At 39.7% G+C, this 12,379-nt stretch overlaps 1 protein-coding gene across 1 annotated transcript; it reads right to left on the minus strand.

Moving 5' to 3' along the window:
• Window positions 1-6,159: 6,159 nt before the first annotated feature.
• On the minus strand, window positions 6,160-7,659 carry LOC146375019 (uncharacterized). The gene has a single exon (XM_084947680.1). The coding sequence runs from the start codon at window positions 7,533-7,535 to the stop codon at window positions 6,924-6,926; it is 612 nt and encodes a 203-aa protein (XP_084803806.1). The 5' UTR covers window positions 7,536-7,659; the 3' UTR covers window positions 6,160-6,923.
• Window positions 7,660-12,379: the final 4,720 nt, after the last annotated feature.

The following is a 12,379-nucleotide window of genomic DNA, read 5'->3' on the forward strand; positions in this document are numbered from 1 at the left end:
TTCTGCTACAAATCACAGAATTCTGGGAGCCGGCTATAATTGGCTTTTTCTATCATTCTGTGAGTAACCATGATCTGATTTTATGCTGCACTCTGCATGGGCCTGCCAATGGCAGGGCACAGGGAAAGGAGTTGGTTACCTTGCTGAGAAGTTGAAGGTGTGGAACTTATTCCCTGCAGCTCTACATCTAATAACTGTTCCTGCTGCTGTTTCTTGTTTTATTACTTCTGATAATGTTTCAAACTGATCTGGTTGTTTTTCTTGCCCTTTTTCTTGTCCATGTAGATATATTTTTGATGAATATAAAAGCATTAAGCATTTACTCAAATCTGCTTTATCAATCAGAATCAGAATACTTTAACCTCCTAAGACCCGAACTCTTCCATGGCATGCATTTTTAATTTCCCTTTGATATTTGGGCTTTTTGGGACCTGATGAGTGTAAAAACAAAGAAGTACCAGATTTTATTTTATTTTTTTACTGGATTTTTGTTTCTGAGAAAAATGAGATGCACATATGAGGATATTCGTTTAAAATTTCAGTAGAACAGTGGCAGTATAATGCCCTTGTAAGTGGATATCAGTCCCTTGTAGAGCAAATTTAGAAAATTAGTATTTTGGTCTAGACAACCCAAAATGTGATGTCCACATATGTCAGGTCCTAGGAGATTAATAATCCCTGAAGAAATTATGTGGTTACAGTTGCTCCAAGACTATAAGGACAGTAACAGACTCATAAGAGGACCTATAAGAAATAGCTCTAATATATACAAATTGCCCAGAATATTACAGAGATTAAATATATGTGATTGACATTTTACTCTAAACTGTAAAACTTTGCTATTTGTTGCTTTTCACTGTAGAGGATGTGTAAAGGGGTGTAATTATGGTACTGTGTGCCGTCACCTTTTCTACCTTGGACTCCGTTTCAGTGATGTATGAACAATTTCTCCATGTACAAGTTTCTAAAGTGTTAGTTGAGGCTTTTTAAAGTTCTCAGCTTATTCAACCAATCATTATTACCACCACTCATGTGCTCAGAAAAGATTAATCGGTCTATGTTGCTACTCACCAAGTACTCCCCAATGTGTTGTGGATGGATCATCTAAGATGGTCTCTAGTGGCGTTTGGTCTGTTTTCAGCATCTCCCTTCTGGCTTATGATTTGTGGTCTGCCCATCAGAAACCTTCAATGCGAACTTTTTCTTGAGTAATTTAACCCTTATCATATTGTTTCCTATTGGTAATGCCTTTACATTAGCCTAACCACAGCTCCATAGCTAGGCAATTGGTAGTACAAAGAATTTTGACTATTTTTCATTCCCAGTGGTGTCTCAGAGTTAGATTGAAAAAAGGACATTATTTTATTTGGGATTTTTATGTTTTAACCCTCTTTTTTCGAACTTGTTTGTAGGGCTTCTGAGATGTTTGCCATCATCTTGCCCAGTTATAGCTGGTTAAGAGGTCATATATCATCAACATTTGAGATAATTGCCCTTAAAGATTTAAAGTTATTGTGAAAATTAAGATATACACAAAGAACGAAAGCTGTGGGTGCTTTGAAGTTGTAGTGTGTTTTGCTGGTGCTTTGAGTAACTGCTTATTTTGTTGCTTTTCCTCCCTCAAAACTAGGCTGGAGAAACTATATAATGAAATTACAAACAATTTTAACTGCATTCCATTTTACTTACACATCATGGTCAATCGAATGTGGTCACTAAAATCCAAAAAGAAATACTAATCTTTATGTCTGTTTCTCTACATTTCAGACATAAGCGTACTGATATAAGCACTTGGGCAAGTAGGTTAGCAGTATTGCAAAAAGCTATGAGGGTGCATGGCTCAGTTATTTAAAATTTAACTTTTTTCAAATTTCAATCTCATGAGGCACAGTGCTGTAAAATGCAATTTTAGCACGTTTCATTGACCTTTACATTTACACAACAGCATGAAGTTTCTGTCACAGTGTGTTTTGTCGAAATGGATTCAGCTTTGGTTCTGAAAATTAGATTTCAATCACATAAAAGAAAAATCACCCAAGAAGCACCCAAAACATAGCCTTGTATGGTACAAAGTTGTTCTCTGTATTTGCACATGACAACCTCAGGTGTTTGCAGGCATGTTACTGTATGCATCACTGAATTCACACAGATTGTCATAGGAAGATTGTATTACACTGAAGTAGGTGCTACCACTGTTTATTCAGCATTTGCCTACTTGTGATTTATAATACTGCACAGTATTTCTTGCTTTTGGTTTATAGCTCTGAATTTGACGAGATGTGGTGTGATCAAAGAAACAATCATCAGGTATTTCTCTCTAAGACTGAAGTTTTCAGGGTTTTTTTTTTTTTTTTTTACTTTATGTTGCATTTATGTTGCTGTGTTTTGTGGCATGTACTACTGTTATTACTGGCTCAAATTAGGCTGCCACAGGCTATTTTGCAGATGTGTCGCTGTACACATTCTCCAAAATTAATGTAGAAATTATATTTTAGGAATTATTTCTCAGCTTGTTCAGTTGGGCCACAAACTCCATTGGTCTTACTGTCTGCAAAACATATGTCACAGCTAAACAGACAAGTAGTCCAAAGATCAGTAGTATCTCCACAGTAAGTTGCTAACTAGCTTGTGAAATCCATTGCTGGAAATACAATAAACAGTTACCCCGTAATCTGCACTTTTTATGTAATTCTAACATGAAATACAAAATACGGAGTGACTTGGTGTCAGCAGAACTTTGTTTTTGTTTGCTTGTTTTTTTTAATCCCTAAAATTCTGTAAAAACCTAAAAAATTATTGGATCATTGGGCTCTACTTTCTATGTTCTACTTAGCTAATCGGTTACACTGTGATTTTGGTCTGCTGACCTAGAGTGGGTCATCTCAGAGACAGACTGATTCTGACAGGATGGACCACTGAGGTTTTTAAAGCATTGCTTTGCTATATTTTATTTATGTCCCTAAGATGAGTCACCCTGACATTTGCTGATGCTCTCTGTCTCAAGCAAATCTCCTGCCATCATAAAGCTGCTTGTCTAGGGTGCACTTGGTAAATATTTAAGAGGCTCTCTGTCAGTGTTGACCATTCCCTAGATAATTTGTGTCCGATGCCCCGACTGAGTTGCCTGGACCATAACAATTTTATGGATTATGAAGTTCTATCTTCTCTCTAATGTTTGAAAAGAAGTCAACTACTAAAGGAAATGTTAGAAAAATTATCTTATGAAGTGAGACACATGCATTTATTTACTTGCAAGGAAGCAATAGCATACACGGTGAACTTCTTGCTGAGTGCTCGCCGGGGCAGTCCAGCGAGTTTTATTTAAACACTTCTTCTAACATTATCCTGGGAACAGATATGTATGTGACACTTACAGAGAAACAGTTAGCTACATGATGTACTAATACATGATTCTAACTGTGCTTTGGGTAACAGATGGTAGAGGAGCCATCTCAAGCCTTGGGAGAAAGACAGAGGAACAGAGAGACGGCGAGAGTGATACATTCCCTCAGCTTACTAATATAAGTTTTGCATAGCTTTAATTTTAGAGAGTGATGCATCTAACCATCTCTTTAAACCTTCTATCCAGGATGGTGGATTTGTGGAGTGGCACAGAAGTGGAATAACTTGCTTTAAGGGCCTATTCATAGCCAGCAAACTAGCATCATTTAAACAACTTGCTAACAAATACAGTCTGCCACCATCACACTTTTTCAGATACTTGCAAGCCAGGCGCTTTATTTGTTCCCAGACTTCAGGCTCAAGCCCTCCACCAGAGCCTACAATATTAGAAACTATCCTACAACTCAGTCCAAACAATAGAGGGCTGATCTCCCTGCTTTACAATAAAATGTTATACTTGAAACATACCTCTTCATCCAAACTCAAGACACTGTGGGAAGAAGACTTAGACATGACATGACAATCTCCATACTCAATCATGTCAGCTCAACGTCATTATGTGCCCGCTACTGCTTAATTCAGTTCAAAGTGATGCATAGAGCCCATTTCTCAAAATCCAGATTATCTTGTATCTATCCTATTGTGACAGATGCAAAACTGCTGAAGCCTTACTGAAACTGAACATGTACTGGTCTTGTCCCAGTCTCGTTCAGTTCTGGACAGAGGTTTTCCATACCCTGTCCAGGATTCTCAGTGTGATGCTGGCCCCTAACACCCTTCTTGCCCTGTTTGGCATCAGTGGGAATAAGGTGCATCTACTGGCCTCTAAAAGACAGGTGTTATCATTCTGTTCCCCGTTGGCCAGGAGAGCAATCCTACTGAGGTGGCGGGACGCTGCCCCTCCCACTCACAAACAATGGTTATATGACCTCGTGTCGTGTCTAAAACTGGACAAAAATAAGACTCCAGAACTCTACTGGGAAATTTCAAAGCATGGGGGGTCCTTTCTTTAATGCATTTCAAAATCTATAAGAATTTTTCAGGTGCATTCACTTTTGTCTGTGTGCATCTCCCTCATGTCAGGTGTGGAAATACAGTGTACAGGTCCAGGGCAGTGACCTGGGTGGGAATGAATGGGGTTATTTTGCAGTTATCTGGGGAAATATTATACTTATGTTTATATTTCTTTCTTTTTCTTTATTTCACTTTCTTTTCTTTTATATTTCACATTATGGGCTAATTACCCCAAATGTCCAGATAATCTGTAATCCTTTTCTTCTCTTTTTGTTTATATGTATAAAGGAAAAACTCTTAATAAAAAGACATTGTTTTAAAAAAAATCACCTAAACCACACTTTCTATATAAGTCGGAATCAACTATGTTAGTGGCTTCATCAAAACAAACTGTTAAATTCAGCGGCAAAAATATTAAAAATGAAGCTCTACCTGTGTGTTTAGCTTCAGGATTAAGAATTTGTCAGACACGTGATAGGCTAAAGAGTGTGAGTTCATTACTGTTACTGTCCTGATAGTAGATTTGTGATTAAAAAGCAGGGGTTTTTTGTAAACGAAAGAAACAGCTGTACAGCTTGATAATTAATATTTGTATCTTAACTGGGCAAGAGGGATATCCTAACAGTCAGATAAAACTGATTTTAGATAATTGTAAATATTCATATTAGTTTATCTGCTTAATAACATTAGCTATATAAAATACAAATCTGGTTGGGCATATGAAAAGCAGAGATTGTTGTTATTAAATATGTTATAAAATTAACTTTCAAACCACATAACAAAATTCAGTTGATATTTGTGTTGTGAAAAACTCTCTACTACTGTAATTGATGCAAGTTCCTTCACTGTCACCTGAAAAAGTCTTTCACAGGTACCAGATGTATGCGCCTTTTTTACCAGATGCAAATTACAACCCACGTGTTGAGAAATTGAATTTCTCTCTGTGTAGCTCACTTTCTGTTTTTAACAGTCTCCTCCTCTCTCAGTTTCTGCCATGTCTTTGTTGTGTAAATAGGACAATTCTAGTGTTGAATTTAGTTTTCCGGCACTTCAGAAGGTAACAGGCCCAGTAACTTCTGCACACAAACACACACACATCAATTTTGCACACAAATTTGCAATCTTCTTACAGAGTAGCAGGTTCAGAGTTTTTGTGTGTGCGTGTGTGTGTGTGTGTGTGTGAGAGAACTGAAGAACAAGGAAGAAGGAGAAGCAAGATGGGATAAATAAAGAGGCAGTGGTGCAGGAAGTGGAGCATGTACCACCATATAGGTTTAGGTGGTTATGCTCCAAGTAGCATGCTTGGACAAGTAAAGCCAGAGACCTCAGGATCTTATGGTGTCTGGATGACTTTTTGCACCATTTCGGAAACTTGCACATTTAAAAGCTTGCCCTAAATGAGAAAAGGCAGTAAAGGTGCTATGTGTTGTAAGGCCACAGCTGAGCCAAAGCCACTGCCTTCATTCATTTCATTTTATGATTAATCATATTTGCTATTGTTGTCTGTCAAAACAGTCCCTCTTGCTTCATGGGATTTCCATCTAAATAGAGGAGAGGGAGAAAAGTGTGCCTTTGAGACAATCCAATTTAGTGCTCCTCTCCAGCTTTACTGTAACTCTAATATAATCTCAATCCTCAAACCCCGAATTCATCTCTCTTACACAACATCCATCAGTAAATAGTTTCCTCTGCCTTGGATCCCTTAGTGGGATGTTAAAAACCGCAGCGTGTTTATGACTGTTGTTTCACTCGTCAATTTAATTTTGGTTCCAGCATGAATGAATGAATGACAGCTTTATTTGTCGCAAGCAGGTTGCCCTGCAGCGAGATGGTAACCCCCCCCGACCTTACACACATAACACAGACATCACATGGGATTACAAGTCGGAGATCGGTAGCGTTACAAGAAAAACACTGAAATGTACACAACATCGGGAAGGTACAAGAGGAAAAAAAGAGACCTCCACTCATGCTGTGCTTCCATGGTAGGACAGCACGAGAACAGGAAACAAAAAAACTCCTCTGCACAAAAAAGCACATAAATGTCCACAGCACAACATTATGGAAGACATGACAAGCCACAGGGATGGGTAGGGGATGAGGAGTAACCCCAGGCAACACAGCAGCCATCCTGCGACGGCGCCGTCATCTCTTCGACAGCACGGGCCCGGACCCGCCTCGTGTTCCCAGGGGGCAACAAGCATCGAAGGCGTTGGAAAGGGAGGGGGGATGAGTGAGTGCTTATCAGTGTAAGTGTATGTGTGTGCATGTCCATAGTTCAGCTGAGACAGTGTCCTTCGGCCTATCAGGCTAAGAAAACAGTCCTCCAGCCAATCCAGGTGACCTTGCATGGGACGGGAAGAATAGCCGTAACACAGTCGTTATCAGGGAGTGATTGTTCGGCTCCAGCCTTGGGCCTGCAGCTGGCGCCGTGATGGGGGTCCGCAATGTTGATGTTGATTTTGTAAATTTCCATGCGAGCAGCCCAGGAGAATTTTCAGGCTGCCCTAACACTCTGACACTGGTCTCTCGATCTCCCGTTGGAGAGTCGCGAGCCTCCCCATGATGGTATCAAACTTCTGTTCTGTTCTGGTGTTGTCATTCTTTTGATTCTGAGACCTCACAACTGCAGTGATCCGTTCCGCGATGTCTTCCAACTGTCGCTCAAGGGTCTCATTTTGAGCAGGCCTCTCTCTGATGTATCCCCCCATACGCTCAATGTTGTTGCTTTGAGCCTTCACAGCCGATGCAAGCGTCTCCAAGGTGTTGACCATATTACGTTCGGTGTGAGAGGTCGCGCCTCGTCCCATTGCTTCGAATCCAGCGGGCAGCCTTGGGGGGGTTTGAACAGCCGGTTCCGCTCTCTTATTTCTCCGATAAACCAGGGCTAAGCCAACTCCGATCAGCAAGAACCCTGTTATCACGGTTCCGAATAGATAGATATCTTCAGCGTCCTCGATCGACAGTCCCGCCAGGCACATGACCCTCCAGTTCTGCCACCCGTCCATCGTGTATCCGGCAGGGAAAGTCCCTCCAGGGCACTCAGGCTCTCCCGAGCCCAGACTTCTCGTTGAGAAAAGGGTGTCAATAGCATTCAGAGACCAGTTGATCAAATCCATAATTTTCTTTTAGGTTTTAGAGAACGACAGTGAGAGGCTATTCCAGGGAAAGTAATGCACACGAGACAAGACAAGGACACAGAAGCTAAGCAGGAAAGATAAGAGTGAGGAGGAGAGGAGAAAGTGCGACCACCTTCGCTGAGAGCCAAGTAGTACCAACAAATGGGGATTGAGGGAGTCTGTGCCATCTGACAACCTAGCCTTTTCTCGCTGTGTGTGTATGTGTATTAGCACATTGTTACACTTGCCAGATTGACTTACACTTTTACCGGAGAGTTAATTTTTAACAAGTTCAGAAAACATACAACCCAAGTGGTGCGTGGGTGCATGGCACACAGCAGTTTTGAACCAATTTGCAATGAAATGATAATTTTCTTATTCAGAAGTGAAGGTCACTGAGTCCTTTCAGTTATTTTATTCTATTTCTTAGTTCATGGTCATTGTGTGTGAACATTTTATCTTACTGTACATTTAAACCACCATGGTGCATGCATCCATGACAAAGGCCACTGTATGAAATATGAGTTGAGATAGTCAAGTATTTTCACCTGTTGAAATTTCATAATTTATTGAAATGTGACCTCTAGTCTTATCACTTTTTATTCGTTTCAATTTGTATTGAAAAGAATTTGCCATTTTTGCCATTCCTGATGCAACCTTCCCATTTATCCAGGCAGGTAGACGAGCATTAGTAGTACATTAGCTTGCTCCAAGGGGGGAATCTCATCCCAGGCTGGACCTAAGGATCTAGCCAGTAAACCAAGGAACCACATGGCACATTGTACTGAATATAATACTTATGTATATAGAATGTATAATTCTGTAATTTAATCTTTTGTTTTTATCATTCTGCATATATAGAAATGTAGTACATGGAGATATAGAGAACATATTTTAAATTTAAAATTAAAAACAGTTTGATGAAGGGAATGTTTAAATGTGATGATATATTTCAGGATGTATACGATTTCTATAAGATTTCAGCTGGAATAATCGATGAATGCAGTTCAGCAGTGTCTTGATATCAACGATGAAAGAAGAGGGGTGTGTTCTTAAAAAGACATCATCTCTGTAGAAGCACATTGTTCCAAAGCATGTAGATACATGTATGGATCAGCATTAATGGGGTCATCGCAGATCATGGTGCAGGTTAGATATGACACCTACAGCCCCATGCCATTGAGGATTTAGGCTCTTGCCAGTGTTTGTGCTGATAGCAAGCCACATTGCCGCTGTCCTTCAGCAGATTTGATTTTCCTCATTTCTATACTGAATTTTACATTTTTTTATTTATTTATTTTTTTAAGATCACGGGACATTTTAAATTACCACAGGTCTACAGTATGTAGAAGACTTCCTGGAACACTTTTTTATCCCCCTTCTTTGCCTGTTGCAGTTTTAACTTGGATACAGGAACTGTACACCCACTGTAACAATGCAATAGTGGTTTTCAGAAATGTTTTTGTGCACATGAAGTCAAGATATGTTTTTTTTGCCTTGTCCCTTGGATACAGTATCCCTGGATTCTTTTAATCATGTTATATTACCATAAATTATGATTAAAGATTCAAGGAACAGAGATGGTGAAGGCGAGTGAGTTTAAATACCTGGTGTCAGCCATTCAAAGCAATGGACAGTGTACAAAGAAGGTGAAAAGGGTTTAGACAAGTGCCAGGGGTGATTTATAACAAAAGGGACAGCAGAGAGAGTAAAAGGGAAGATTTACAAAACTGTAGTGAGGCCTGTTTATGATGTCTGACTTGGACATCTTGGCACTGAAAAAAAGACAGGAGGTGGAGCTGGAGGTGGCCGAGTTCAAGTTGCTCAGATTTTTTGTTAGTGAGTGACCAGAATAGACAAGATTAGAAGTGAGAGGGGCAGCCCAGGTTGAGCTGTTTGGAGACAGAGTCAGAGAGGCAAAGCTGAGATGGTTTGGACATGTGGAAAAGAGGGATGGATATATTGGACAAAGGATTTTAAATACTGACCTGCCAGGCAGGAGAGAAATAGGAAAAAACAACAAAATATCATGGATGTAGTGAAGGAGAACATGCAGAGTGTTGACATGGTAGAGGAGGATGTTAGGGATAGGTTGAGATAGAGACAGATGATCCAGTGTGGCGCCCCCAAAAGGGAGTAGCTTCCTTAAATTTCTTAACAATATCTCTTAAAAAGTGGTAAATACCTCCTCATCTTTATTTCTGAAAGATTCAGCTTGTCTGTGATGTGCTTTTTTTTTTTTTTTTTTAATTATTAATTAACCTTGAGTGAGATGGTGAGATGTGCTTTCCAGGTGCTTTCAGATCTTGCCACAGATTCTCGATTGGATTTAGATCTGGACTTTGACTGGGCCATTCTAACACATGGATATGTTTTGTTTTAAACCATTCCATTGTTGCCCTGGCTTTATGTTTAGGGTCGTTGTCCTGCCGGAAGGTGAACCTCCGCCCCAGTCTCAAGTCTTCTGCAGATTCCAAGAGGTTTTCTTCCAAGATTGCCCTGTATTTGGCTCCATCCATCTTCCCATCAACTCTGACCAGCTTCCCTGTCCCTGCTGAAGAGAAGCACCCCCAGAGCATGATGCTGCCGCCACCATATTTGACAGTGGGGATGGTGTGTTCAGAGTGATGTGCAGTGTTAGTTTTCTGCCACACATAGCTTCTTTTTTTTTTGTTTGTTTTGTTTGTTTGTTTTCGCCTGTCCCGTTTGGTTCTTTTGCCATCAGAATTATTGTCTAAAGGCAAAGAAAGATGCCCAATGGACCATCCCAGCCTTGCCGTATTGGTCTATTTGATTCACCTTTTCTTTTATTGTTTATTTTATTTTATTTTCACTTGCTAAACACGGGACAGACTTGACTGGGGAAAAGAACATAGCGTTTTGCGTTTTGGCCAAAAGTTCCATTTTGGTCTCATCTGACCAGAGCACCGTCTTCCACATGTTTGCTGTGTCCCCCACATGTTTGCTGTGTCCCCCACATGTTTGCTGTGTCCCCCACATGGCTTGTGGCAAACTGCAAACGGGACTTCTTATGGTTTCCTGTTAACACTGGCTTTCTTCTTGCCACTCTTCCATAAAGGCCAACTTTGTGCAGTGCACGACTAATAGTTGTCCTATGGACAGATTCCCCCACCTGAGCTGTAGATCTCTGCAGCTCGTCCAGAGTCACCATGGGCCTCTTGGCTGCATTTCTGATCAGCGCTCTCCTTGTTCGGTCTGTGAGTTTAGGTGGACGTCATTGTCTTGGTAGGTTTACAGTTGTGCCATACTCCTTCCACTTCTGAATGATCGCTTGAATAGTGCTCCGTGGGATGTTCAAGGCCTGGGAAATCTTTTTGTAGCCTAAGTCTGCTTTAAATTTCTCAATAACTTTATCCCTGACCTGTCTGGCGTGTTCTTTGGACTTCATGGTGTTGTTGCTCCCAATATTCTCTTAGACAACCTCTGAGGCCGTCACAGAGCAGCTGTATTTGTACTGACATTAGATTACACACAGGTGCACTTTATTTAGTCATTAACACTCATCAGACAATGTCTATGGGCAGCTGACTGCACTCAGACCAAAGGGGTCTGAATAATTACGCACACACCACTTTGCAGTTATTTATTTGTAAAAAATGTTTGGAATCATGTATGATTTTCATTCCACTTCTCACGTGTACACCACTTTGTATTGGTCTTTCATGTGGAATTCCAATAAAATTGATTCATGTTTGTGGCTGTAATGTGACAAAATGTGGAAAAGTTCACGGGGGCCAAATACTTTTGCAAGCCACTGTAGTTGCTTACGTATGATGTATGCATATTAGTAGCATACTAGGTCTTCATTTGTCTTGGTCCTAAAAAGCACATGGTTCCATAAACTGCAAAGATATCGTTCTACAACTGCAAAGAATTTTTGAAGAGGTTTCCTTTAATAGCTTCCTTAACTGCTTCTTGCTGATGGCAAAGAAGTTGTTGTTCATGACACAAAACCTCATATGATTTGCTCAGCACTGGCTGAGTTGGTGGTACCCGGAAAAATAAGTCTTCCCTCGCAACCCTGATAAGGATAAGCGAAAGAGAATGGATGGATTGAAAAGAGATAGTTATACTTGTGCTTATTTTATTGTTCTACCCCTGAATGGGAATGAAACCTTTACAGCTTAACTGTCCTCCATGTTTTTAAGGTGTAACCTATCATTCAAGAATACACCTTCTTAATTGTAGTAATTGTGTGCTATGTTGATTCGCCAAGTATAAAGAGGAGGCAGCCTTAGAATAGTAAACCAGTTTGGGTTATAAAGTGTCAATGCCAGCAAATTAGTTATGAGCAGCACCTCACATTAAAATTAAAACATTTTCAGTGTTAGAAAGATATAAATAACATTTTATTGTAGTTTAGTTTTTCGTAGTTTATTTAGTACTAGAATGAAAAATGCATCTTAAAAATGCCTAGTTTATGGTCCAGTAGTTGTAGAATATGATCATGAATAATATGTCAATGGTAAATAAATCGCCAATATGCTATTTATATACATGTTAATATGGTACAACTTATTCATCCAATATTTGGGAAATTATTTAAGTGAATTATTTTTTTATTTTTTTTATTTTTAAACAGTAACTAGTTCATGGGAAACAGATTTACCATAAATGCCAAGTTATATACCAAATGTGGTGGTGTTATATGCTCAGTCCTTATATGCTCATAAAATGATGAAAAATATTTAGCATGCAAAAACTTTCCTTCACAGTAATATCGAGAAAAATTGGCAAACATGGTCAACATAAAGTCCAGAGAGCTCTTTCCATCTTTTTTTTTTTTTTTTTTTTTTTTACAAACATCACTAAGGCCAATGACA

Source organism: Perissodus microlepis, chromosome 13 (genome assembly GCF_051167445.1).
Source record: "Perissodus microlepis isolate ML-2025 ecotype Zambia chromosome 13, ASM5116744v1, whole genome shotgun sequence".
Taxonomy (NCBI): Eukaryota; Metazoa; Chordata; class Actinopteri; order Cichliformes; family Cichlidae; genus Perissodus; species Perissodus microlepis.

Excerpts from the sequence above, each read along its gene's own strand:
- LOC146375019 (XM_084947680.1), bottom strand. The coding sequence starts at position 7,535 with ATGGATTTGATCAACTGGTCTCTGAATGCTATTGACACCCTTTTCTCA.